Source organism: Paroedura picta, chromosome 7, assembly GCF_049243985.1.
Source record: "Paroedura picta isolate Pp20150507F chromosome 7, Ppicta_v3.0, whole genome shotgun sequence".
Classification (NCBI taxonomy): Eukaryota; Metazoa; Chordata; class Lepidosauria; order Squamata; family Gekkonidae; genus Paroedura; species Paroedura picta.
Window position 1 is genome coordinate 99,196,603 of NC_135375.1, and position 27,903 is coordinate 99,224,505.

Consider the following 27,903-nt stretch of genomic DNA (forward strand, 5'->3'; position numbering starts at 1 on the left):
TGGAAAGACAACCAAGATAGAAAGCGCTGACCCCCACAGCTGGGTTTCTCCCACATGACATCTATTAGCATCCAAGGGAAAATAGGGAGGATCTGTTCATGAATTTGATGCCATCTCTGCAACAGCCCTGACAGCTGACCTCTGGCCCTGTCACTACACTATGGGTGCTACATGATAGCCATTTCCAAGTCTTAGTACTAATGTTGGCTGGTTGATCGATAATCCTGTCCATATCACCAGGAGGGTGAATGAATTATGGCGTTCCTGCCCACCTCTCTGTGAAGGGTGAAATGGCACTGGTCAGATGAAACCCTGTTATTCAACCTTATTAGTCACGCAGTCTGTGTAGATCCTGTTTCCAGATATTGCTGGCACAGCACAGCGGGGTGGAAACAGCTACCTGCTTCCAGCACTGATGTACGGATTAAGCCTCATTTTACATATGTTGAGCTGTAAGAATTTGCTAAGTTAATGTTTTCTGGCACAACAAAACCACTAAAGAAAAATCAGGTGGTTGATCAGCTGCTTAATCTGCAAGAAGTCCCCAGGAACAGAATGAAGGTGGAGACTGCATGAATCAGTGTAGGTGATACCATAGTGCCACTTGGGTTTGATGTCATCTCATGGTGTCACCAACACTCTAAAAATGTCCCAAATATCAAACGCTTTGACCATAGAGACATTGCTAGAGCATTGCACAATGTCAATTTTTGCTCCCTGTTTTGCTCCTGCTTCTCCACAGAGTGCCAGAGGGAGCACAGATCTCTAGGTTGGCCGGTTGCCTGCTGTACTGGGCAACCTTGCAGCCATATTAAATGCATGCTGGATGAATTTTAGAACCATCACTATTAGTAGAATACCAATCAAGGCAATTCTTAGTGACCGCTTTAGAGCTGTTATTTCCATTTTCATCTGCAATTCAACACGCTTTACTAACATAGAAGGATGAAACAGGACCCATAAACTGAACTTACCGAGTTCCAACATGGCTGTACCTTTGACGCCTCTATTTGTTAGCGATTCCTACTTCGGTAGAAAGGATTTTTCCGTACATGAAGCACTATTTTTCTTCATATAACACACTTAGTTCTGTGAGCTACATTGCTTCCATTCTACTACAGTGACATATTACTGCTAAAAGAAGTCAAGTGTTATACCAGTTCCTCAGAACTGCGAAATAGTTAAGAAAGAATGAATGAAAAGGTTACAAAAGCAAACATCGAAGCTATTGTGTATTACTTAGGTGAAAATCCTCTTCCTTCAGCCATTTCGTAAATGAAATTGTGAGTTGACAAAAGTGAAACCATATCAGCTGAGGATGCCTGAGATGTACCTTTTGAAATTAAACTTTTTTTGGGAAAAAACAACAACCCAGAATAGACGCTGTAAGACTACACAAGTAAGCAAATTTATTGTAAGACAGAACAAACAGTGGCAAACAACAGTATGCAAATTCAGTTGATAATGGGGCAAATAGACTTGTCAAACGGACATAAAATATAGATATTTCTCCAAAAAGCAGCTCATTATTTAAATTTTCAGCCAAGAACACATGGAAGCTCCCTCATAGCGAAGCAGACTGTTGGTCTATCAAGGTCAGTATTGTCTCCGTTTCTTGGCAGTGGCTTGACTTTCATGTGATTTACTGCTGATCCCTTTTAATTGGAAAGGCTGGGTGTGGAGGCTTGGACTTCCTACATGCAAAACAAACACTCTACCACTGAACCAAGGCCCCATCCCTACAAGCCGTCCAATCACCTGGAATTTAGGGATTCCAGGAGTGATTTCATCTTCAGTAAGGGAAACCAGTGGCGGAGGAGAAATGAAACAATTTGGTCTTCTGTTTCAAAATGCAAAGATGGCACAGTTTTCCGCGTTGACAACATGTCTTCTTACTCTTGCCATTTGTTCTTTTCTTGTTTTGGCTACTTGGCTGGGCACCCCCACAAAGATAAATGTATAAGTTGCTTTTTACAGAACAAGGAAACCAGCGCAGCCAGAAAAAAAGGTTGGGCATAGCCTCACTTCCCACTGGCCTTGATGGTTCACTGCATCCAGGGGAGTTTTTAATGTGGAGATAGCACCCAAAAAGATGATAGCCTCTCCCCTATATGCAGTCTGAAGTGGTACAGTGAAAAATGTTTTCACCACACTAAGTAGATATTTAATGGTAGCCAAATGTCTTGGCACTACAGCCTGCACTGCTCCAGGGACTTGTACCATCATTCCTTCCCTTGAATTTGCATTGCTTCATTCATGATGCTGCCCTTGCTTCCTTGCCAATTTTCACACCACCTAGAAATTCCGAGCCAGTCTGACCAGTTGACCGGCCAAGTTTTCCATATTTACAGCTGGAATTTATTTTAGTTGTCTTCCATTTTTCCCCCCCAGAGCTTGGGTTCTCCCCCCCAAGGGTTCTAATTTGCCCACCACCTTTAGGAGAAGATGTGACAGCTTTATTACGAATATAAACAGCTTTTCTTTAACATGCGGAAGTATGCCACTAAAACAAACAAGTCACTTCAGTTGGTACATTTTAAAGTTTTTAGTATCCACCTAAAAATGATCTTGAAAGATAGCCACGACAGGCTACTGTAGAAAGAAGAAACAAGAGCCTTCGAGCACCTTGGAGACAAACAATTTTTTTTCCCTATCAGGAAGCAAAGCTTGAATATAACAAACAGGTATGTTACAGGTATATGGGTCAGGGTGCTGTGAATGGCAACAGCCCTCGCAGCGTGTACATTCATTATTTGATGTTGTATATTGTATGAAATGGCCTTATTAAAATCTAGATAAGGATTAACTAAATGGGGTAATCAAAATATACAAGGTGACCCTTCAGGGAAGGTGTTTCAAGATGGGTGTCAGACCTGTTGCAGCTCAAGGAAAGCAGGAATAAAATGCGCAATGATTTTTTTTTTTAAAGCAACTTGAGCAGGTGCTCTGGACGCCTGATTCAAAACAGGTTCAGGGACAAACGAGGACCAACAAGTCAACATGAAGAAACCATCTGGGCGAAAAGCATTCCGTTCAGCAGAAGCGAGAGAGCTGCTTTTTGAAGAACCGGTTGAAAACCCAATTAAAAGTACATATAAAACACTAGATTGTCAATGGTACTTTTGAAACAATTCAAGTTTAAATCATGATATATATATTTTTTAAACTTTTACAAACAGATGAGAGACTTTTCAACTTCAAGCTTTCCCCCCTCCCCCAGCACGTCAGCAGTTAGCATCCACAAAAGCACCATTGGATATGGAAGAGTTAGCACCATGTAGTTTTTGGATCTAACTGGCAACATGCGTTGCTGACAAACTTGGAACGTGAAATCCGTGTGGTACTTGGTACGGTCTTATAATAAACGATACAAGGCAATTTATGATTAGTCATACAGTACAATACAGTCACTGATCAATGAACCTTTGAGTACAGTACATGACAAGTCACATCTGAACACCCTGTTTAAACTAGAGTTATGATGCAGATCTTCAGAAGCATCTTGAGAGTAACATAGGGATTTGGTAGGTTGGCTGACCATTCCTCTCTTCAAAAGTCAGGGTCTGTAATTTACATGGCCTCCATGTAAAAAATCGCAAGCACTAAATGATTTGGTGGAACCACGGCCAAACATTTATCTGAGCAGTTTGCATAATTATATACCGTATTTGCCGGCGTATAAGACGACTGGGCGTATAAGACGACCTCCCAACATTTCCACTCAAAATACAGTACTATGGGCCACTATGAGCAGCTCTGTCTATCCCAACTGAAGTGCACCCGGCGTATAAGACAACCCCCCCACTTGGAGGCATGTTTTTCAGGGGGGAAAAGTAGACTTATACGCCAGCAAATACTGTATATGCAAATCTATTAAGGGGCTTTATTGTGAAGTTTTTGCTGGATGCTCAAATTTTATCCACCTTTAACCTCATTTTGGGATTGTGGCTACTACAATATTGTGAAACCATCAAAGAACTAAGGGGCAAGTGAAGAGATGACAGGGAGCAGAAACCAAGTTTTTTGCCCTTTATTTGGCAAAGGTGGCCACTGTTGCCGACAGAATGGAATCCATGTTCTTCTAGTTCACAAGCCCCCATCTCTCATTTTGAACAGCAGTAGACTACACTATAAATGGATGAAATCCTGCTCAGAAGCTGCTTATCATAGTAGAACATATAGTAGCACAGGCCCTATGGTTCCAGGGCCCTCCACAGTGCTATATGGCTGGGGTCTTCATACTTATGTGGTTTGTGGATCACTAGAATGAAAAAAGGGCGACACACAAGCTCTGTTAGTAACTGAGCACATATGCAGACCACAAGATGCATACATGTGAAGGTCCCCTTAGATATTGGGGGCAGCATACTCGTGTCCTGCCAAGGTTTGAGAAATGGTTTGAGCAATGTGAAGCAGGCTTTGAAAGTTCAAACTCTCCCTGGAAGGCGTTTCCTGCTGTTACTTGTGCAGCACAAATAAGTGTGCCAGTTGTGTTCTGCTAAGGCCTCACAAATCCTTAAACTGCCTCTGATCCTATGCAGCTTGGATTTAACAAGGACCTAATTCTAGAATTACGCTTCCATATCACTGGCTAATAGCCTTGGTTCCAAATTCTCCTTATCTCTAGTACTAATCTAAACATTCTTAATCTCCCAAACTGACTTTCATCCATATCAACCAGCCAGTTTAGCAATACCCTTATCATCTCATCTACTTCAGCTCTTTATAGCCCCCCAACTTCTCTTTGTTATCTGTCTTCGTATCATTTATTTGTATTGTTATAGTAATCTACAGACTGCTTTATTTCTGGAATTCCCTTCAACACAGAAGTTATATTGGTATTGTCAAGCAGCATGCTTTCTTTAGATTTAAAGCAACATCATTTCCTTCCTATTCCTATCTGATTTTTTCCTCTGAAGACAGCCCCATACTATTCTTGGATTGCTGAGATGTCTCACTATCCCAGTTCCTAACGGCTGAAGAATTTTACATCTTCTGCAGTGTCCCTTAGCAAAAACTGTGATATCTTTTCAACCCCAACCTGGCTCATACACAGTTCCTCCCATTTTTATCAACCTAACCCCATTTTTTCAAGGAAGGCAATTTATACAACCATTGACCAATGTGCCAACCATTGACCAATTGAAAGCTCTACATTTTCAGAAAAAAAGGTATGATGAATAATCCCGGCCCTGTATTACTGCAGAAGACAGAGACAATATTTTTGAAAGCACTGACATGTTAATCCACCCCTGGGGATAAGAAAACAGAGCTATCAAAGAAAAGGCTGAATTAGAAACCTTTCCCCTGACATGTTAGCTTCCTGCTTCTATTTATTGCTGGCTAGTTTAATTTTTTTAAAGTGATATGTTGGTTTTACTGTAGAGAACTCTCCTAAATTCCAGTTTTCTGGGGGGAAATCAGCTTTTAAAGATGTTTTAAACAACAACAAAATAAAATAAAGCAAGCACTTCTAACATATTCTATGGTGTTTCTCTGAATGTAATACATGGATTTGTGACTCCAACCTACACTTTCACAGCTTAAGGATCTTGAGTTCTTTTCCTTTCAAGTCTTCTCTCTAATCCCTAAGCTCTTTGGGCAGAAAACACCCCCCCTTTTAATCAGTGTCTTCAGTCTTCGACATATTAGTTTGGCTTGCATATACCTCATCTTCAGTCTTACTTCAAATAATCAGGGCCTGGATTCAGTTAGAGATAGCATTCTGCAGAATGACACATCTTCTTTACTTCAGTGTTGAAATGGTTATAAGGTGTACTCCTTAAAAGCCCAACAACCCACAATGCAGTATTCTGTCTACATTTGTACTACATTGTAAGTCTCCTTATTGGCATGCATGGTGTCTCCCCATTGTCAGGATCAGCCCCTGCTCTCTGCCATGGTTGGTCCAGGCTGACCAGAGGGACTCCATCTTTGTGTGTGCGTATTTCCTTTCGCTTTAGGACTCTGTAGCGACTCTTTGAACCTCTGCTCCTCTTTGATGACCCTGAACTTTTTCACACTGCATTCTCCCCTGCTGTGACACATTGTTGCAAGTACCCCTGTAAACATCTTATCTACAAAGAGAGGTGCCAATTTGACCAAGGCCGCGGAGCCAGGGACGGTCTGGCAGGAAGCCCAGGATGGCACCTGGTGTGTGGGAGGGAATATTCCTCCCTGGGAACTGGGGACAATTTGGGTGAGATAATTGTATTGATAACTGCTTGCTTTCCCTATATCGAACAGTCTTGTCTTCAGATGTTAGAATGATCAGAACTACTTCCAATTAAAGCTTTCTATTAAACCAGAAGCCTTGCTGCGAGTCTGTCTGCCCCCTTGACACCCATAATGTATACAGGAACTCAAAAGACACAAGCAAAGTGATTCCTGATGACATTCCCAGGGATTTGTTTTGATATTTCTACATTTTATAGTACAGAAGAACTCCTTGGTATATGCACCTATTTGACTCCAAAAGCACAACACTCCACAACTTTATTGTGTTAGAAGCAAAAGTTAATTTTTCCCTCAGTGAAGAGTTTAAAGGGCTCAGATGGACGATCCCATCCAGGGCCATGCAAATAATTTTTAAAGGGGGGAGGTTACTATACATTCCAGAACCTTTATTTTTTCACTTTTTCTTGAATTTTTAAACTTTTCCTATTACTTTTCTATACCAGCCTTTTCTATATTATACCACTTTAATAGGTTTTCATTGATTCATTTTATTTAATCCTTTTTGGGGGGGTTAAACACCCAACCCCGTTGTGCATGGCCTTGATCCCATCAAATCACCTGTGTCATGTTAAAAAAATCTTGTAAGCTCTTTTGAATTGTGATTGCTTGTCTTTTGGAAAAAGAGATCACGTAAAAAGACCCTGAACTTTAATTTGCCTTTAGAACAATTCTAGCAGCCTTCAAGAGAACGATGTAGCCAACAGAGGGGATATAATGGTTTTGCATTTAAAATGATGTCTTGATGCACATCAAGGAAAGCAAAAACCCTAAAGTACTCATGCAAGCATGATTACATGTTCCAACACCTATGCCATTTTGTACCTCTAGTATAGTGAGAACAGGGTACATAGGGAAAAGTGCTAAATTATAGTACATTTGCTTCTTTAATATATGTTAACTATAGAACAGCAAAACAGATTGTTTGAAAACAGAGTCAGTATCGTACAGTAAGTTCACATTTAATTCTTTACCATGTCTACAATTGTAACACATGCATTTTATTTCCATTATTTTTTTTTATTTCATAGGACCAACATCCTTCAGAACAGTGATCTACCTTTTAAACAAAAAAACTTCTAAGGAAAATAGTAAGCATCACATAAGATTAAGGAAATTCCTTTAATTAGCATTACATGTACTCATTTACATTTACGATTTTTTCATGCCATGACTTTAAAACACCTTTTGGTTAAGAATATTCTACTGAAAGAAAAAAAAACAGTACCATTGGGGAAGAATACACACACGGGATAAACTGCTACCTGCTATGCACATGATTTTGATCAACTTGACCATTGGAATGCTCTATTTTGATTATAGGTGCAGTTGTGAATTTACCTTTACATGTTTAGATTTATGGAAGAATACTAAAGGAGATCATACATGGTGTTAAAAAGAGGGGGAAACACTTATTGACTATTGTCTGCCTGTGTGCCATTACAATTTCTTCATGGTTTTTTTGTTTTAAAGTGACAGCATGATTCTTTGGAAATATTTTAAAATAAAAATTTACTTGCAGGTTAAAAATAAAACAACATATTGTGGTGGCGGGAGGGGGAGGGAGAGATGCCTATTTCAAAAAGACTATCAGTTTTTTTAAAGTTTCTTTTATATTAAACTACCAAAATAAAACAGATACTGCGGACCGCTTTGTGTGATCCACATCTAAGGCTAGCAAGCTTGTCTGGATTAAATGGAAGGTATCGGAAGAGGAGCCACATGGCCTTCTGAATGCAACCCACCCCATACCAAACCATATGTAGCTCTAGGAAGTCCCATGAGCTTGAGGATAATTCTTTAAGGGATGCATAAGGTCATGGTTGGGAGTGTCACCACTTTAAAAGCTCATGCCTATATAGGAAATACAAAGCACAGCCCTTTGGTTCCTGTCATTTACATTTTAATGCGTCAATTTAAACTATTTGTGGATCATGTTGCAAGATCATATTTTATACAAATTGGGAGGAGGGAACAGCAATATTCTTAATTTTTAATAGACGTTCATTTTTTCTGTTAAAAATAGATTCTGTTGTTATTGTTACATGCTGATTGGAATGCTGAATGCTTTCTTTAAACACACTTAGATTCATTCATTGTTAAGATAAAGCCAATCAGACATTCTTATAATAGAATATTCACTATTGGGAAGGAATTGTTTGGGTATAAGATATTACTGCTGCAGCAGAATTAACATGTCTGAAAAAGTCAATTTACAGTAATTCAAAGATATATATGTAGGGTGCTTAAAATACTTTTTTCAGGATTATTTGTACTGGGATGATGGGCTGTACAAAGCTGAACAAATCTGTTAAGTTTAGACTAAGTGCCTGTTCAAATGGTTAAGAGTAAGGTTCCCATAATGCTCCATGCATTCCTAGATGCATGTGCCTACTCACCAGTGATCAACATTCAGTCCACTATAATTTCTGGTGACCTCAACCTCATCTGTTTTGCCTGGGCCACATTCACGCTCTCCAATAAAGTGGGAGAAATTGCACATATGGTCACTGCACACAAGCCTTCAAGGGAAGGACTCCTACAAAAAACCCTGACTTGCGCTATGTTTTGTGTGTTGGTTTGCCAGATTCTTACCAGGCCACCGATAGGGATGAGAGGGGAATAGGACAGCTAGATCCAGACTGGGAAACTGATTGAAATTTGGGGTTGGAGTCTGATGTGGACAAGAACCTCAGTGGGAAACAATACCATAGACCCCACACACACACACACACACACACACAAAGCATTTTCTCCAGGAGAACTGATCTCTGTAGTCTGGAGATGAGCTGTAATTCTAGGGGATCCCCAGGTCCCACCTGGAGGCTGGTATCCCTAGTTGCACTAATCAGATCAAGGTGCAGGAGGTGTTTAAAGTGTATAATTACTTTGGATCCTCTACTCATAACCCTATTAGTATTTATTTATAAACTCATATCTAGATGACAACTATTATTCAACAAGCTTCAACTATCTGAATAAAATCAGTTTATGCCTTGTAAACTGCAAAAGTCTTACATTATTTTTTAAAGGCCTTTATTACATTATTTAGCAGCTTGAGGTAAACTGGGAGACTACATTTTAAATTAATCCACAGGGTAGATGGCTTCTACCAAAAATATAACAAGAGACCAGATACTCAATAGAAATTAAAAAGGTGTGTTTCTAGCTAACCCAAAACATAACAATGGAAATAGTGCACAAGCCTACTTCCTGCCTCCATCAATTGTCCATAAACCTAGAGTATTCCACACAAACTGCAGTACTCCTAATTACATTGTCATGTCTGCCCCTCCAAACACGCTGAGGCTTATTTATACTACCCCTCCCAGCAGCTTTTAGTCTTCAAACTTTAATTCAAAGGCACAGTAATATATATATTCAACTGCAATAGCTTGTGTGATGTCTACGTGGATACAGATGCAGTGAAAACATAACTTTGAATGGCTCTCCTCTAACAAATTTTTTGTCTGCCCAAGGTAGAATCCCTATGGTAAAAGCTCCTGTTACGAAAAGTTATGAGTACAGAAGTTGATATTTGAAGCCACATTATTTTCTACTCTGTTGAGTCAGTACAATGCAAAGTTTAAAATATACATTCTTGTGCCCTTTTTGTCTATTGTCATAGCCCTCCCTCCCCCTACATCTTTGGTGGTTTGTGGGGTTTTTTTTGAAAGCCTCTGTGTGTTTTTGTGGGTGTTTGTGTGTATGCACATGGGCAGCTTGCTTTTGCACTTTAGATCAGATTTGTCTAAACATCAGATATCCAGGATTTTCTTTTTAAGTTATCAAATATAGTTTGGATTTTTCTCTCTCCTTTCAGCAGTTTATAAAATTCCTAAAAGATATAAGTAAGTAAAAGTTAGGCACCAGGCAATGGCCACATTCATGAAAAGCTATTCTTAGCCAGTCACCGCCTATTTTAAACATACACCCTGTAAAGACTACAACAAAGAAGGGAGGATACAGGAAAGAACACATTTAAAAACTCAGTGCTAGTAGCATTTATAAAAGTGCGGTGCTCCATATAGTTAGAAGAAAAGTGACTACAAGTACTTAAAGTGCTAGCTTCAAGAATGGTTTAGGTTAAGTACCCCAAGCCTTGTTTGATGGATACGGTATTTAAATGAAGAAAAGTAAAGCGCTCAGGAGCACAGTTCCTGCGCATGCCACGGCAAACGTGCTCCATGTTGCGCTTGCTATGTTTAAAGAAATAGGCAGTGCTATTGTTTGGATTGCGATTATGTACAAACAACTTACACTGTAAGTTGTTTAAGCTTCAACAGCCGAAAAATATTTAGAAAGCAAAGTATCAGAATTCATTACAAAGAACTTTTACTCTGAAATCTTTGCTTCTGTGGAGTCTAAAGTCCCTGAACGGCTTCCAAGATATTCACAAGAGGCTCCCTAGGTTCCTCGAGATTTCAGACATGCGTTTTTCAGAGGAGTCGGTTGCCAGATGACACTTTAAAAAGCAGACTCACAGCTATAGTTATATATTACTTTTCTGCCAGTACATTAAAAGTACTTTGCAACAGCTACAGTTCGACAATGCCAGTTAACGAATCAGGTTATGAATGCAGTATAACTGAACTTCATGTCAGATCTTTCATTCATTCATCTGGAAAAGCAAAGCAAAACATACTGTCTTGTAAATAGCCATTTTTGTTATCCTTCACTGTGTAAAAGATATTAGAAGTTGAATTGCTAATGTGAGAGTAGGGGGGGGGACACATCATGGAATTACACGGAGCCCCCAGAGAGCTACGTATTAGCAATGAAATGTATTTAAAGTATGGTGAAATGAAGAAATGGGAGGAGAAAGAAGAGCTGCTGCCAGAATCAATAGCCAAATGCAAAATGGGAGCCCATCCAACTCCTTGCCATGTTGTTCCAAGGCCACGCAGAACACGTCTGCAAAGTGCCTCTGGAGAAGACAAAGAAATTGATCCTATTCCCATGAATGTAGTCAAAGGGATATATAGGTGAGGAAAGGGATAGTTAAGGATGAAGAAAATTAAACCCCAGATAAGCCAATTGCATTATAACTAACCACAGCACCACCCTAAACAGTTACACATCCTTTTAAGCCTGTTTACTTAAATGGACACTGAAAATGTATTGCTGTTTACAATGGCACTCTAACTTCTGGAATTGGTTGGTGACTTATAATATTCCTCAGCTTTGCATTTGAAATGTAGAAACAAAACCATACTAGCTGAACAATTCTGCAAAATCAATCTCGGTTTCTTGCATTAAGCCTGCTATAGTGCGTACTTAGTAGGAAACTGAAGTTGGGATTCTTAAAGATTCACTTTAATCAAACTTTGCCAGCCACTGTGTCAGTAAAAAAAAAAAAACCCTTTTCACACAATCTCCCTCTTTGCAGAGGCAGTTGGGAGACTTCCTCGACTGACACCATCAGCTGTGGAGGAAGCATTGGAGGGACCACTGTCTACTGCAGTTCATTTCCCAACATGTTGGTCCATCAGTTAGTGCCTGTTAAGACTGGGACTCTAACTAGCCTCCTTAAGACCATTGATAAAGCATCCTAACTGTTAGTATTCTACAGAGGCCTAAAAGGCAGACAAAGGTATTATTGTTATAACGACTAGCTGACTGGCCTCTTTCTGGGTCCAGAGCATGCCAAGTCCATTCTATCTCAGATGCAGCATTATATGCTTTTTTCCCCCTTACTAAGATCTCTCTGTACCTTTTTGTAGCATGTAAATCTGCACAGCATCACTGCCAGCATGGAGTTGTACATCAGGAAACAGTTTCTGCAAACTGAGGCAAAAGATGGCCCTTGCTTGCTGTCCTTTTTAATGCTGTAAAATGGTAACATAGTGATTGAAGCCTGAATTTCTCTGCGTACCTTCTGCAGAAGCATCCTAGCCTCTTGCCACTCACTCAACAGATGCATATGTAAGAGGAAGGCATTTCCAATCTTTTCTGTTTTATACAGACACCAGGCCACTGCTCCTTGCCCTCTGGCAGATGTGTATATTTAGAATCATAGAGTTGGAAGGGGCCACACAGGCCATCTAGTCCAACCCCCTGCTCAACGCAGGATCAGCCCAGAGCATCCTAAAGCAATGTATGGCTGGATGTGCACTGAGAAAGTGGGGAAGATAGGGAACAACTGAAGATTGATCAGCTAGACATTTTGCTTGCCAAAACCCCTAAAGCACCAACTTAATGGAGATCTGGAATGGAGATCACTATGGTCTGTCCCTTGGACTTAAAGAGGATTCCAGTCTTGGCCAAGTCTTTGTTTTAGCTATTTCTGCAATGGACTCCCAGAATATGAGCATAGCAATGGCATATTAGGTGGCTTCCAAGAACAGATGAAACAGGCTAAAAGAGCAGTGGTCAGTGATGGCCTCAGAACGCATAAGATCTGCATTTTGAATCTTACCTTCAAGTCTGAGATGATCTACTCATCAATCAACACTCTTATGGTCTTAGGTGGGTTTCCAAATATCATAGCTATCTTGCATATCTGTATATGGACACTATTTTGAAAAGGACCTAAGGCTGATGGCACTATGGACTACTTAATAGAAGGAAAAATGAGCACGTGGTTGATGTTGATCTAATTTTCACCCTTCCCCCTAGCTATGAGATTGCTGGGCAAGGGGAGCTTGAATTGCTATTTTTATTCACTTTTCAAGGAGCAGATAACCCAATACAACCCAAGCATTTCAGGTGGGCCTTTAGTCAAAGGTTTAACAGCCTGTTACTTGACACAGCATTATAAGACTGGTTACTATGCTTTTTTTTAAAATCTGCTTTTCTGATCTACATTCCCCATGTTTGTGCAATTTACATTGGCCAACTAACAGGTTCTCAGCACTTGATCACCCACTGTTATGACCAATTAATTTCTGGACAACTAATTCTGAGCAGTATTTTAAAGATGGCCCTGCAAGCTTCCTTCTGGGTTTTCTGAGGCTGAGGCAAAAAGGTATCCAAGAAAGTTTGCTGTGGACTTACACGTATGCCTTTTTGGTTATATGTACCATCTAGTCCCAAGAATTGAGCTCAGAAGTTACTAGTCCTTTCTATTTCTAGAAGAGGTCAACTGTGTAAAATTCTGATTGATTGGCCAGTCATAAAGCCTCTACCCTTCTGCAACTGTTTGTGTACAAAACATTATTTGTTTACCCTCATGACAATAATTAAGGCACGCCCCCTCCGCTGCCAGGAACAGTGTTCCACTCAGGAAACAAACACTACAAACTAGCTTAAAAAAAGAAAACCTATTAGGTGTTTGAGTTATTGTTATTATTATTGTTATATATAAAAGCTGACAGCCTGCTGGAATCATCATTATAGACATATACAGAAGCAAAAGCAGTGGTGAGAAAAGCACAGACTAGACCACAGTGAGACATAATTCCAGCTCCTGTAGGGAGTACAATACAGTAGTATGCATACTGTATATTTTAGTATGTGCCCTAGAGTTTGCTGGCTCACCATAACGATAATGCCCTGTATGAAAGTTGACAAGAAGAACTTGCCACCAGCATACCAATGCTGACTGGCTGTGGTGAGGATGCAAACAGTAGACCCACCCGCAAGCAAACACAAGGAGACAGAACATGGTATGGAATCCCATCACAGGCCTATGCCCAGCAAGCATAGTGTAAATGTAGCCCTGTTAGTGGGCCTGAATGTGATGGCTGCCGAGCTACAAACACAGGTTGAGAAAAAAGTGGAACAGATTAACATCTGGATAAAGCTTCATGATCCAGGCCTGGAAGACCTAGCTCAGCCTATTCCTCAGACTCCAGCAGAAATGAATGACAGTAACCAATCATAAAATGTTCCCAGAGGCAGTCCATATACAGAAGATAGGGGGCAACTGAAAGTGCATCAGCTAGCCATTTTGCCTGCCAAGACATCTGAGTGAAGGACTGGAAAGGAGACTGTGTCTAGAGGCAAAATGGAAGCGTAGAAAGGAGAGATAGGGAGGGAACACTGGCTTTTCTTGAACATAAGAAACTGCCTTATACTGAGACTAGGGGCATATTAAGGTCAAAACTGGCTGATGTTGGCTCTCCAGTGCCTCAGGTTTAGGCCTTTCATGTGACTGAGGCCCTGGCCTCACTACAAAGATACCTTCTGGGGAAAGACAAACTAAAGAATTATTGCACGATTTGGGCTTTGCATGCGGCACATACTCAGGATCCAAAGCAGATCCTTAAAAAGGTAACACCCCTCCATGTTGACACTGATGGCCTACTGAGAGGTAAAGCTCTCAGAGAAGGCACAGAAGACACTAAAAACAAAAGGTACAGATAATCTCCCCCCCCCCCATGCTGATAGGGAAGAAGACCAACAATCAAATAGTAAGGAGAATAAACAGGGTAAGGAGGATTTTGTTTAGCAGAAATTATGGCCTCTTCATACCTAGACAGAGCCTGGAACATTATCAAATATTTCAAAATAGACAGGTCCCTATAGCACAGGAGGTACCATGATGGCGATGACTTAGGTCAAGAAGCCCAGGCTCCCAGCCATCAATAATCTGTGGATCAGTTGAGAGGCTATGGCATAATGGTTTGAGCTCAGAGCCACAAACAATTTCTACTGACCACTCCAGGGTTGAATTATTTCATTATCTGGTATGTAACTGGGATGCTTTCAGAGGCCACAGAAATTATCACGACCTGCAACATCCATACTTCTAGGCATATGGATAATTTGGTTGTTCTGAAGGGACTGTTCAAACGAGGCTCTCAATCCATCAGATCCATTTGGATGCATCCAGAAGGCTTAGCTTCAGGGACCTTTAAAGGAGACACTGGCCCCCCACTTGTCCTAGGGAGGGGAGATGGTGTCAGTAGACCCTCAGAGTTCTTGGAATTCTTTGCAATGTGGTTGAAATTTGCTAATGGCTACGACACATCTTTGGTACAATAATCAGGTATTGGCAATAGTCAATAGCCAATCATCTAACCAGGGTGGGTCACATGCTTATCTGCTAGCATCTGTTCTTTAAACTAAAAAAAATTCAACCAGTTGGCTGGTACAAAACCGTAATCCTTATGGCAATTTATTTTGTAGATATTGCTTTCATATCTTTCACATGTCAACATAAACCAATGAAAACATAAACCCAAACGGGTTCCGGAAAGAAACAATTTTTTTTCTTTTTTCAATGGCCCGTTTTCAAGGTTGTTCTCTTCCTCAGTGGTTTGTTTTATCATATGAACAGTTCCTCAGGCTCAACCTTTCCTGGAGGTTTCTGCTGCTCTTCGGCTGTGAAAACCCCAACTGGGTGAATTTTTTTAGTTTGGATCATTCCATTCAGCCAGCCTTCTTTTGTATGCAGCATCTGTTCTTTAAGCTTGTCCTGTCCGCATGACATTGGGACAGCGGACTGTTTTTTGGATTTTGTTCTCTGGAAGCTGATATGGGAGTTACACTGCAGCCTTTCCCACGGTAGCTTGTAGGGAAATCATAAGGCAGGGAATATTATATTTGTTCTGGAATGTCATTCAGCATTCCAGTAAAATAACTTCTTGCCTTTTAAGGAGTTCCAGTAAAAAAAATAATCCTTGCCTTTTAAGGCTCAGGTGGGAAGTACTTAGCCCCAGAAGTATATGTGCTGTGGTAACTGGACATCATTCTCATGCTTAGCTGAAGTGATTTCTTTTGGGAAAGCTTTCTAGGTCCATGCATGTCTTACAAAGACTCCTAGAAGGCTGAAGGTGGGTATGTCTGATTGCAGGCATGCTGCCTTGAACACAATCATGACCAAGTAATGCACCAATAGAGAGGCTTGAGAATTAATAATACACTGGATAATCAATTAGAAACTGGGAGCAGCTATGCAGCATGTATGCCACACACCCAGCGGCCTCTGTAGACAATCTTCTCAAGATTGAGGGCTAAACCAAGAAAGGGCTTCAGCATAAATTCCAAGAATAAACAAAAAAACGAAGCCTAAAATGGTGATATTTCAATGTGCTACTGTATGTACCCTTGATTTATACTCATCCCCCTAAACTGTATCTGGACACCAGAAACAGTGGACTACCTAAAACAATAAACCAGAAACAAGCCTATGTTACCTGATATTAAGTACCGTATTTGCTGGCGTATAAGACGACGGTGTATAAGACGACCCCCCAACATTTCCACTCAAAATATAGAGTTTGTTACATACCCGGTCCGCCCCTGCATCTCCCTTTGACCGGCACTAGCTCGCAAGTGTGCATGTGCGAGCTCTGCGTAGGCAAGGGGCAGGCCGGAGTGCCGCTGCTTCCCGCAGTGCACCTGGTGTATAGGACAACCCCCCCTCCACTTGGAGGCATGTTTTTCAGGGGGGGAAAGTAGTCTTATATGCCAGCAAATACAGTACGTCCCAATATTCAGATTACAGTTATAAACTGAGTTACATCCTTCCAAACCCTTTGACTTCAGTGGAATCAGAAGGGCATAATTCTTTTTAGAATTACATTGTTATCCAGTCAACACTACTGTTGAGTCCAAGCAACGCCACCTCTAATATGAAGGAACCATTCACTTTCATATTGTCTAATATGATATGTGCCATAAAAGGCCATTGATGACCTTATTCCATTTAAAATAGGCTGAACAATCTCAATATAAGAGAATGCAGATACAAGATAATACAACAGGTCAGACACAAAATAAGATGTTTAAAATGATAACCATCAGAAACTTACAGAAACTATTCTCTCATGATACTCTGTAGTAGACCCTCAGATCACCAGAATAAAACAAATAAAAACTAAACATTCAAGGGGAGACTCTAGCAGCAGAGTAGATAAAAACCTATATGTATATGTGTGTGTGTATGTATATGTGTATACACACACACACACACACACACACAGTTTTTAAATTTAAATTTCTACTGAAGTAAATTTCTAAAAATTCCCTTGTTTAAAAGAAACCTAAACTTAATGCAAATATATACTGTTTTAAAACTGAACTTACATCCCTGATTTTCTTTGTTGTTAAAGAAGTATGGGCAAAGTCAGTTATATAGAACAGCAGTTTGTGTACTTACATTATGCTTAATACTGGAAATAAGGGTCTAAGAAGTCATCAAAGATGTCACCTACTTACATATCTGGGTAACCTTTTACGACTATTTTACACTTCCCAACTATTAAAACTTTTAGTTTTAGATGCTTAGTATTCTAAACATGAGTTACTGCTTATGAATAAAATAACATGGTCCTTCCATCTAATGGCAAACACTTATCTGCCCGATTACTATGAATAGTCCTTGCTTCTAGCTTAGATTATTACCTTTGCCAGGGTAGTGCAGATATGACAAAGGAAAAAGGGTAGACGAAAGATGAGTAGAACACTGGAACCAACCAGCACCTTCTAATGTAGATTTCAACCATCTATCTACAAAAAGCACTTGTGCTGCAAACTGTAAGAAAGACCCTGTTGGTAGCCATAATAGTATGAGAAAAGTCATGCTACTACAGGGCAATGATTCATTTAATGAAAAATTCTGTTTCACACAGTAGTTGACTACATGCCTTTGAAGGCCTACTAACAGGCTAAAGGCCAACCCCTGCCCCATGTTGTTGCCCCTCCCCCGGGTTCTGGGGGTTTCTGTCTCTGAACATGTATTTAGTCTATTTAGTCATTGCTGCTTAGCAGCCCTTGTTGGGACTTTATTTCACAAATACGTCTAAGTCCTCTTTAAAGCCACCTGAACTAGGGGTTACTGCTCCATCCTATGGCATTGCATCCCACAACTCAATTACACCTTGAGTGAAGTTCTTCCTTTGGTCTATTCCGAATCACCTGCCCAATGGTTCCACTGGGTATAAGTTCTAGTCAACAGGATGAAGTTATGCAACTCTAGACTAGATAAATTATTTTTGGTGTCCATGAATCCAAAAGGACATTGGGAAACTGGAAAACATTCAGAAAAAACTGTTTCTACTCTTACTTTACAATTTGCCATGTAAAAAGGTAATTTCATCCAAAATTCTTCAGAGAAACTACCTGACATTATGAAATATTTTCATATACTGTCTAAATGAGAAAAGTGCACATGCCCAAATCCAGAAACAGGATACTAAAATTTACCAAAACTCCCAATTGTGAGAAAATATTTAGAAATTAGATTACAGAGCTTTTTCTCATTCATAGCCATTCTACTAAGTTTGCTTATCTCTCTCACTGATATAATTTGTTTGCTTGATTAGGTAAAGTACTATGGAAACTTAAGACCTGAATTTCCCGCATTCTGCAGGGGGTTGGACTAGATGACTCTGGAGGTCCCTTCCAACTCTATGATTCTAATCCTCTAGTTTTGAAGTAGTATTACTATTAGAGGCGATTGCCCTCATTCTCTGACACACTCTTTTTAGTAAGCCTGAACGCTCCTCATAAAATTAAATCAAAAGTATATCAAAGTGTTCTTCAAACACCAAAAGATCTGAAGGAAACTTATTAAGTGAAAATGACACATCTTTATTATTTATTAGGAAAATTCAACTAGATGCTGAGAAAATATCAACTATTGGGGGTAGGGCAGAAGTAAAAACAAACAAGCAGAGCTGAAGTATCTTCTCACAATAATAATCTCATGCGAGTCATCTAGCTCTAAACTTAAAAGCCCAAAGCCCTTTTCTCTTCCCCTCATTCCCGTATCCCACTCTCTCTTTTCCTTAGCTCTCAGGCTTCCTTATGTCCTCATTGCTCCTCCTTCAGTCCCTCCTGTCCCATTCATCTCTTGTGAATTAATCCCTTCCCCAGTCTCCTTTTCACTTGACCCACTGCCACTTCCGTTCCTAAGGCTCCATCTTCTTCTGCTCATGTTTCCTTAAGCAGCCCTTCTCCGAAATCCTGGCATCCCCTTGTTCCTTCCTCAGTCTTCCTCTTCCTTCTTGTTTCTAATCTGCTATCTGCTGTCCTTCAGCCATCCCACCTCTAAACTCCTTCTCCCTAAAGAGTCCGCTCTGATGCTCAGTCTGTGATATCATTGCTAACTCAGCCTCTGCAGTCCTAGCAGTGCTCAGCCAAGTGGTGCCAGAGGCTTCATTGCTGCCACAGAAATCCTTAGTGAATTATAATATACATTCCACACACCAGATATATTTATCTCAGTCTAAGGCCCTATGCGCTGTACAGTGCACACATAGATCAATGGCAGAAGCAGGCACCCACTAATTACAGCTTCAGAAACAGTGAGAAAGATAGTTGAAAACCTGGCGAAGGTTTAAAACAGGGGTAGTCAAACTGCGGCCCTCCAGATGTCCATGGACTACAATTCCCATGAGTACCTGCCAGCGAATGCTCATGGGAATTGTAGTCCATGGACATTTGGAGGGCCGCAGTTTGATTACTCCTGGTTTAAAAGGTCTGAATTAAAAGAGAACTGTGTGTTTTGTTTCATAGTCAGGTTTTCTTACTTTGCAAATGTTAGTGTCACTTGACTATGTAAATGTTTTAGTGGTTTTCCAGATCCCTTGTTTTTTTTTTGTTCTTAATTCTGTGGAAACTGAATTTAAAGGAATCCAGCTGAACTAGTTTTACACAGCAGAGGAGACACTGAAGGTCACTAAGAAATTCATTTTCACCTTAAATGATAGTCTACACTGAAAAACGAAAAAAAATCTAACCCTAAATTATTGCATACAAAAGAATGCTAGACAGAATGGCAAAGTGAACGACAACCCAAAAATATTATTTTGAAGTAGAGGAGGTAATATTCCTAGGATCTTCCTTAAAACACAGTGATATGGTACAGATGTACTATGAGCTCAAGTGTTCCCTGCCCATCCACTCTTGCACAAAAATCCCCCCAACCCCCACTTTCATGGTTTGTTTTAACCATGGTGTAGCATTACTTGACATCTAGGTTTGGAGTGAGTTTGCAAGCCATGTTTACAAAGAAATCTGGTTAATATTAGCCCTGACTTGTGCTGATGTACACTTAAACCTACGCTCAGGGCAGTACAAATGGAACACTTTTCCAGGAAAGCAATCTACAGAAGGCAGAGGAGAAATTTGTGCATGACAGGGGAGGGAGAAAGCCCTCCTACAATGTACTATCAATCTGCCACAGAATTAAAAGATGGGGAATGTTGAAGTTTTCGTAAGATTTTGATAGCTATCCATCACAGGGTTGCTAGCTCAGGGCTGGGAAATTCTTGGAGCGCTGAAGGTGGAGCCTGGGGACAGTCAGGTTTGGTGAGGAACCTTAGCTTGATATAAGGACACAGAGACCACGCTCCAAAGCAGCCATGTTCTCCAGGGGAACTGATCTCTGTGGTTTGAAGATCAGTTGGAATTCTGGGAAATCTTCAAGCTCATTGGCAATTAGCAGTCCTCATCCATCATTTTAGGGCTACATTCCGTGTTACATTTTAAATGGAATATACTACACGCATAGTATTTGTAGGAGAAAAAAAATACCCCTGCCCAGATTCATAAAGAATCTGTTAGCGTTAAAACTTACATACTTAATTGCTATTAAACTGAATTTAGTTTTGATCTGCAAAACCTACTCTCGTAGAAAGTCCTAATGACAGTAATAGAATTCTTTCAGAAACAGTGTCAGGAATGCAAATTTTATATACATACAATTAGAAGGGAGTAGGTACAGATTTTTATAATAATTGTGGAAGTTGAGTCAACAGTATCTGTGTGGATATGTCAAAGTCAGCTATTGAAACATTTAATCATTGGAAGATGTAATTTAATTCAGGGGTAGTCAACCTGAGGTCCTCCAGATGCCCATGGACTACAATTCCCATGATCCCCTGCCAGCATTTGCCCATGGGAATTGTAGTCCATGAACAGCTGGAGGACCACAGGTTGACTACCCCTGTAGAATCCCAAACTCATTAAGAAGCATTGCTTGTTTTCCTGCTTAGCTAATTTTCATGGTTGGTGCAAAGACAGACTGAATTACTGTGTGCCACCCCAGCCACTGTTCAGCCCTCCTTCCACTCTTGGTGTCCACTTGAAATGTACAAGTATCACATTTCTGATGTGTAAAAATTATAACAGCAGTTTTAAATCCACTTGGACCATGTTTCTGAGTCAGCTGACAGCCATGTCAGAAGGCTGAGGCAGCTTTATAATCGTCTTTCAACTTTACTGGTTTTTACCGATTCATGTGGGATTTTGGTCTCATGCCACCAGCAAAGGAATGATAAAATGAGGCCTCACAGACTATCCTACGGGCATAGGATGACAAATTGTGAGGTTATACTGCCATCACAGGGATATACTAGTGGAACTGCCCAGGACTAGAATGCCACTACGGTGGCTTCATGTCAAAGACAGGACCTTATTGGGAACTGCGCCTTTGAAGTCAAATTTAACCCAACACAAGGAGCAATCCTAAACAGATCTACTTAGAAGCAAGTCTCATTTTATTCCATGAAGCTTACTCCATGAAGTGTTCTCAGGCTTGCAAGCACAGGACCCTTCTTCCAGTTAACAATTACAGAATGCATTCAGGAAACAAAAGTGATTTTGAAAGCCATGACATGGAAAAACAGAGCTTCATTTCAAACAATGCAAAAGAAAATAAAACGTAAAATAATTAAAAATGCACACATATAGTGTACGTACATCTCTGCATCAGCACGGTGGGACTAGAAACAAGCTTAATTCATTTACTCAAACTGTAGATAATCTACAGTGGGACTAAACAATAGAACAAACATATTACTACTGCACAAAATTACTACAGTTTCCATTAACAGGGTTGTCAGTAAATGAACATCAGCCCACTGAACCATGCTGGCTCTTATCCCTATAGAGTATTTAAGCCATTTTAATGAACCATTAAGGGAAAAAAATTGCAGTTAACTTCACTAACATGCATATAACATCGAAAACCTCTTACAACTCCAATGAAATACCATGTGGACACTCTGGATAATTTATCAAACAGCCAGTTTTAAATTAGCCGATGCCTGTTTTTGAGGTTAGGTTTGTTTCACATAAATATCAGTAGCATTTGCAACTTGCGGTTCAAATATTACATGAAATGCTACGTATCCAATGTTATGTCTTCATACTGCATTTCACAATCCTTTCTTCACATTGAGAAGCCATTTTACGTTTCCCCCCTGCTATTTCCCCCCCAACTCTAGTGAGAGGCCTGCCTCTCCGTGTTCCATACCAAAAATCTAATAAAAACATTTTTAAAATGGATCATTTTGAAAATGAGGGATAACTAACAGATTAAATAGCTCGGTGAACTATACATTTACTTGATCTTTCTGCTTAGCAAAAGCTGATATTTTTAAATTGGGTAGGGAATCCAGATAAAATATATTTCACCGAGAACTGATTAATACACAATAATATGAATACATTAAAGATACAATTGCTGCAAGCATTAAATTCTCTATATAATCAGATACATTAACATCTTAGGATTTATTCATACTGGCTTTTTCCCCTACACGCAGATGGTCCCAAACTGCCTAGCGGTGCACAATCACCTCGAGAAATATACTGAGTGGAAAAAGAGGTACATGGGTACAACTCATAGCAATTCTCTTGATTGTGTTGAGCTTGAAAATAGTGACACTATGGCAACCCACAGTAACTGTTCACTGTGCTGGTGAATACTGGTGCATGCATTCCTTTTGCCTTGGTGAGCATGAGCAGGTGCTTGGACAACTGGGAATTGGACCACTTGCATGTAAGAGAAAAGGCAGTATGAACTGGCCCTTAGATGAGTAGATTGTTAAAACACAGGGTTTGCCCCCCTTAAATATGCATGGAACTAAAGTGAAATAATATCCTAAACTGCTTTACTTCTTACACCTTTCAGGTTTTAACATATGATACATATTTGTTTCCCATTGTTCTGAACTTAAGAACAAGGATGCCATTTCTGCAAAATTTTCACCTAAAACTTCCTTGCATTTAACCAAGTTGCTGGTTTAACCAGAACTGGTTTATGTGCTACATATGGTACTTCCTAGGCATTCTAAATGTATTACGGAACTCTCTTATATCGCTATTCTATTTTAATATCTTTCTAGATTTGTACTCTAGCAGCCTCCCTCCCCTTCCACAAGATAACATTAGTTAGTTGAAAAAATCAGCACAAATGGCCTACTGCTAACCTTGTATAAGCCACATAAAATCCAGTCCCCTAAAATAACTTTTTAGGGGAGGAGGGGATTATCCAACCAAACTGCAAATTAGACAGTTTTTATTTAACCCAGACCTACACCATCGTAGGAATAAAGTATTTGTAAAATAAACAGATTTGCGGTTTGAATTTCAAAAATGTTGATTACCCTCAAAATCCAGCCAGAGTCAGCAGGAAAATACTCAACGTTTCTGAAACTAACAAACAAACAGGCATTTAGAAATTAAATTCAACATGGTGCCTGTTTGCCTCCATCATGTCGATGTAATATGATCTAGCAATTAGAACAGATCACTGGCAGGCATGCATGCAGAAGGCCATTTTTATACTGATGTAGACTATATGTTATACTGAAACACACTGTACCAGACCAGTAGCAGAAATGTGCTTCTATTGTTTATAAAATATAAAGTGCATTATTATGAAATCACAAAACTGACAGACTTTCTGTCTGGACCATACAGTTTTAAAAGAGAGGTCAGGGCTTTAATGTAAAATTCTCTCATGAGAACAAATCATTCAAGAGGTACAGAGGGATTTTAGCCACCCTGTCCTCCTAGAATTGTTTTTGGCCATGCTTTTTTTTTTTTAGTGCAAATAAGCTTGTGTTTTTCTCAAGTTTAAGGGACATGGCATTTTGGGGATAACAGACCCTTCTGCAAATGCGCAATGTTCTATCACCACTCTCCAAAGATGGGGATGACTGCCAGATGTAAACAGAAACTTTCCCAAATCATCATTTTAAGCTCTTCGCTTTTCAAAAAACAAATCTGACTAATTAACTGTGGAATTCAAAGCTGTGAAATAAAACCAGTACCTCCTATGGATAAGCCAAAACCAATATGTCTACCATATAGAGGAAGTGGCAACTTTAAGGCTCACGTGTAGTCAATCTCAGATGCCCACAAGCTCACTTAAGTGCATTAGTCGGCAACCTGTACACATATGCAAATACCACCCCAACTGGTAGAAAGGGATAGAGAAATCTGCAAGTGGTGATAAACCAGAATTGAATGCTGGTTGTTTTCTGTATTTCTAAAGGCTAAAAACAGTGACACAAATTTGCTAAAGCCAGTGTGTTAACTAGAACGAGTACCACAGTTTTAAACCTGTGGGCGGAGCAATTATATTGTCTTAACCACCAATTAATCAGGTAATTAGAATTCCTTTCTCAATTAAAAGTTCATCAGGGGAGTACAAGATGAATGCAGACTGATACAAGCATTACAATTAAGCTTGTATATGGATATGCATTTGAGAGAATGTGAGCATCAGGAGTTCCTACATTCACGGATCCCATATTCCGGAATCTCTTGAAAATATTGCCATTAGTACAGGCAATTGGATGTGCAGCAGCAAATCAGCAATATGGTAATTTGGACTTACACAATTCACTATAGCTCTACATTCACCAGTACACAGATTGCGTTCTCATTTCCTACATGCTTGGAACATTACTTAGCATGTGAGCCAGAATTTTTATGACCTTTCAGTGACTTATCGTAGCCCAGCGGGTAATCAAATATAACCAAATAAACTATCTTAACTTTAAGTTAGACATTTTTATTAGCTGCTGTTTTCTAAACTAGACCAAAACATTAGCAGGTCCAAATTTCTTAGACTGGGGGAAATCACCTAAAACAGTGAAATTAAAGTCCATATTTCTCTTCGTCATAACCATAACACACTTTTCTAATGTTCCTTTGGTGATTTTGGTGCAAACTTTTTTCTTTTTTTGCCTTTTGATAACTTTGGGGACCCAGTTAAATGCTGGACTGTGCTCTCACCCCTTCACATACAGCTCTGAGTAATATGGGGAAAAGAGCACAGCATACATTTAATGTGGTACTGAAATGGAAAAATATAAGCTGGATAAATTAAAGCTAATGTCACAACTGAGTTGGATATCCAAGCATTTGAATCTGAGAAATAATTCGTATTTCAATGTAAAAATGCCAACACGTATGTGGAGAGTCACTTTGATGGAAAACTAGCATAGGGTTATGCTTATGTATGCATAAAATAGAATATTTAAAAGACAAGAAAGAACTATACAGTGTTAGTATTAAGTTCTAAAGCACATGCTTCAGTGGGTCAAAGACAAAACTCCTGGATGCCAGATTAAAATCTGTTTTTATGGAATTAAAGGGCTTTAAAAAAATTTAAAAAATAATAGTTTGGAATACTAAAACATGTATAGTGCTGACAGCTGTTATTGAATGCTTCAACTGTATCAGTATGAAACCATGTGATACCAATTAAGTGATACACCAAAATCTCTCTAGGCATTTTTCCCCCCAAAGCATACAAATAAAAACAAAAGCTCCTTATACTTTTTTTTTATATTTCACAAATGTTTAGCCTCCCTATTTAGAATGTCAATCCCAAACATAATTCACCTACCAGATTCCCACATCACAGCAACTTGCTGGAATCCCTTTACACCACAAATATAAAAATAGCTTTCGAAAAAATTTGTAACACTATATTTAAATAAACTCTCCTCAAAAGATGTAATCTGTCCATTAAAAAAAGAGAATGATTCATGATGGCTGTTAATCTGAAACAACCTTTAAAATCAAATGTGGACATGAAATTAATTACTGGCCAATACAATACAGAGGTTTGAATTTTTCCCCCCTCTCAAGATTTTTACCATAAGGTAACTAGCAGACACTTATTTAAGGTGCCTTTTCCAAAACAAGTATTTATAATTTAAATATCTGTTTTGGGTCATAAATGCTCTATGGTTAATATTAGAAGATATTAAATCCATCTGGCTTACTTGTATCACCTTGCAGTGCAATGCAAACCTTATACAGATTCTTTAAGAGGTCATAACAACAGATTTAGTGCTATTATACATAATTTGAGAGTCTTGTAGAGGTTACGTATCAGAATCTTTTAAACCTGGATGGTTAACTATGTTTGCAAGAATCAGAATGATGTTGCAGGGTATAATTTAACGTAATTTCCAGATCCTTGAAGTATTATATATATTGGAGTTATTTACTAACAACAGGGAAGAACTTACAAAAAGAAAGGCAGCTTCTTCCAATTGCAATATATCAGAACCTCTAGCCAGTTTTCTATTTTGCTGCTTGGCCTGTTGAAACGCATTCTAATCCAGACCCTCTTGTTCTTCACCACTGTCCCCTCTGACATCCATCCGTTTCTCTTTATGGCCATTGTAAATTCTCCTCATCTCCTCTTCATACTTGATAAAGTTCTCCCCAAATCTTGTCCATGCTTTGTATGGGACAGTGATGGTATTACGGTATGGAGGTCTCACTTCACTTACCTTCAAAAAAATACCATACCTGTTAGACCCCACATCAAAGTAGAACCTCTTGTTGTCCACTCTGAAGGAAGTCCCCTCTGGAAGTTCAGGAGGCTCATCACCCCCACTTCTCCGTTCCTCTATGTCTCCTTCACCATATTCTTCAATGAGCTGGACCAAAGCATCCCTGAACTCAATCATTCCCTGTGCTGGAAGAACAATAGTCTGTTCCTGTCCCAAACTGTGACCAAAATATCCTATCATGCCAGGTCCTCTAATCAATGTCTGTCTAATCCTTAAGAAACGCCCACGTTGATTCTCCTTGAGGTCTAGGTAATACTTCCTATTGTCTCTTTCGATATACTCAGTTTTTAAGACACTATGAAGATGCTCTTCAGATCCAACTGATGCTGGAGGTGAGGGCGGGTGATGATGCTGCCGCCTTCTCGAATCTTGCTCTTTGCCATTAGTATGTTCGTTCCGGTGACTTTGGCTGCCCTTCAAGCCCAAATGGGCATAGTGTTCTATGAAGTCTCCCAGACAATCCTTTAACTCGGCAGCCACAGACAAGGAGAGAGTCAGCTTGCTTTTCCTGATATTGTCCTGCCTGCCTCTTCCTATCCAGACTTCTGCTATCTTCAAGAACCGGCCTCGGGAACTCTGCTTCACATCCAGATAAAACCTCTTTTTTTGGATGTCCACTCTTTTGGAGGCCAGCTCCTGGATCTCCATGCAGCCCGCCTGAGAAGAGGAGGCAGGATAATGATACTGCTGCTGGGACTGGGAGTAAATGCTCCTGTGTAGGCCAGAGCCCCCCACACTCCTTCCTCCTCCTCTGCCTCTCTCCATCTTTACCAATCAACTGAAAACAACAAATATATAACAAAGATGCATAACACCATAGATATTCATTGGGCCTATTCTGCTTTCCCGGCAATAGCCTGTCATACATAATTACCTTCCCTAGAAAGATTCTTCAGTAACAGTCTTGCCTTTTATTCTGACATACTACCTAGCAGGGCGGGGAGAGAACAGAGCTGTTTCAGGCCCAAAGTACGTGATAATAGATAGAGGGGGATAAGAACTTCAAATTCTGAAGGATTTCCTGGCATGGAGATGTGGAAAAGCGTCACTTGCTAAATTTGAATGTCAGGCTTCATTAAAGGCAAAGGAGAAACAGTCTGTTTAGAAGGGAAGGCAATAATGCCTTTTCCTTTTTGTGCTGATCCTGCTCTTGGCCAGCATTCTGACT

At 39.8% G+C, this 27,903-nt stretch overlaps 2 protein-coding genes across 9 annotated transcripts in view; one reads left to right on the forward strand and one right to left on the reverse strand.

The window, feature by feature from the left end:
- Positions 1-27,903, forward strand: part of WRN (WRN RecQ like helicase) — a 108,787-nt gene that overhangs the window by 484 nt on the left and 80,400 nt on the right. The window contains exons 2-3 of the mRNA XM_077345640.1: positions 1,543-1,595; positions 7,266-7,325. The gene's annotated coding sequence lies outside the window, so the exon portion shown is untranslated. The remainder of the gene's footprint in view (positions 1-1,542; positions 1,596-7,265; positions 7,326-27,903) is intronic.
- Positions 1,387-27,903, reverse strand: part of PURG (purine rich element binding protein G) — a 28,006-nt gene continuing 1,489 nt past the window's right edge. For 5 of the 8 annotated variants that reach the window (XM_077345648.1, XM_077345645.1, XM_077345644.1 and 2 more), the window contains exon 2: positions 1,387-27,513. In XM_077345648.1, the coding sequence (XP_077201763.1) occupies positions 26,493-27,500 (1,008 nt within the window). In that variant the 5' untranslated portion in view covers positions 27,501-27,513 and the 3' untranslated portion in view covers positions 1,387-26,492. The remainder of the gene's footprint in view (positions 27,514-27,903) is intronic. The other 3 variants (XM_077345651.1, XM_077345650.1, XM_077345652.1) reach the window with 1 other exon arrangement.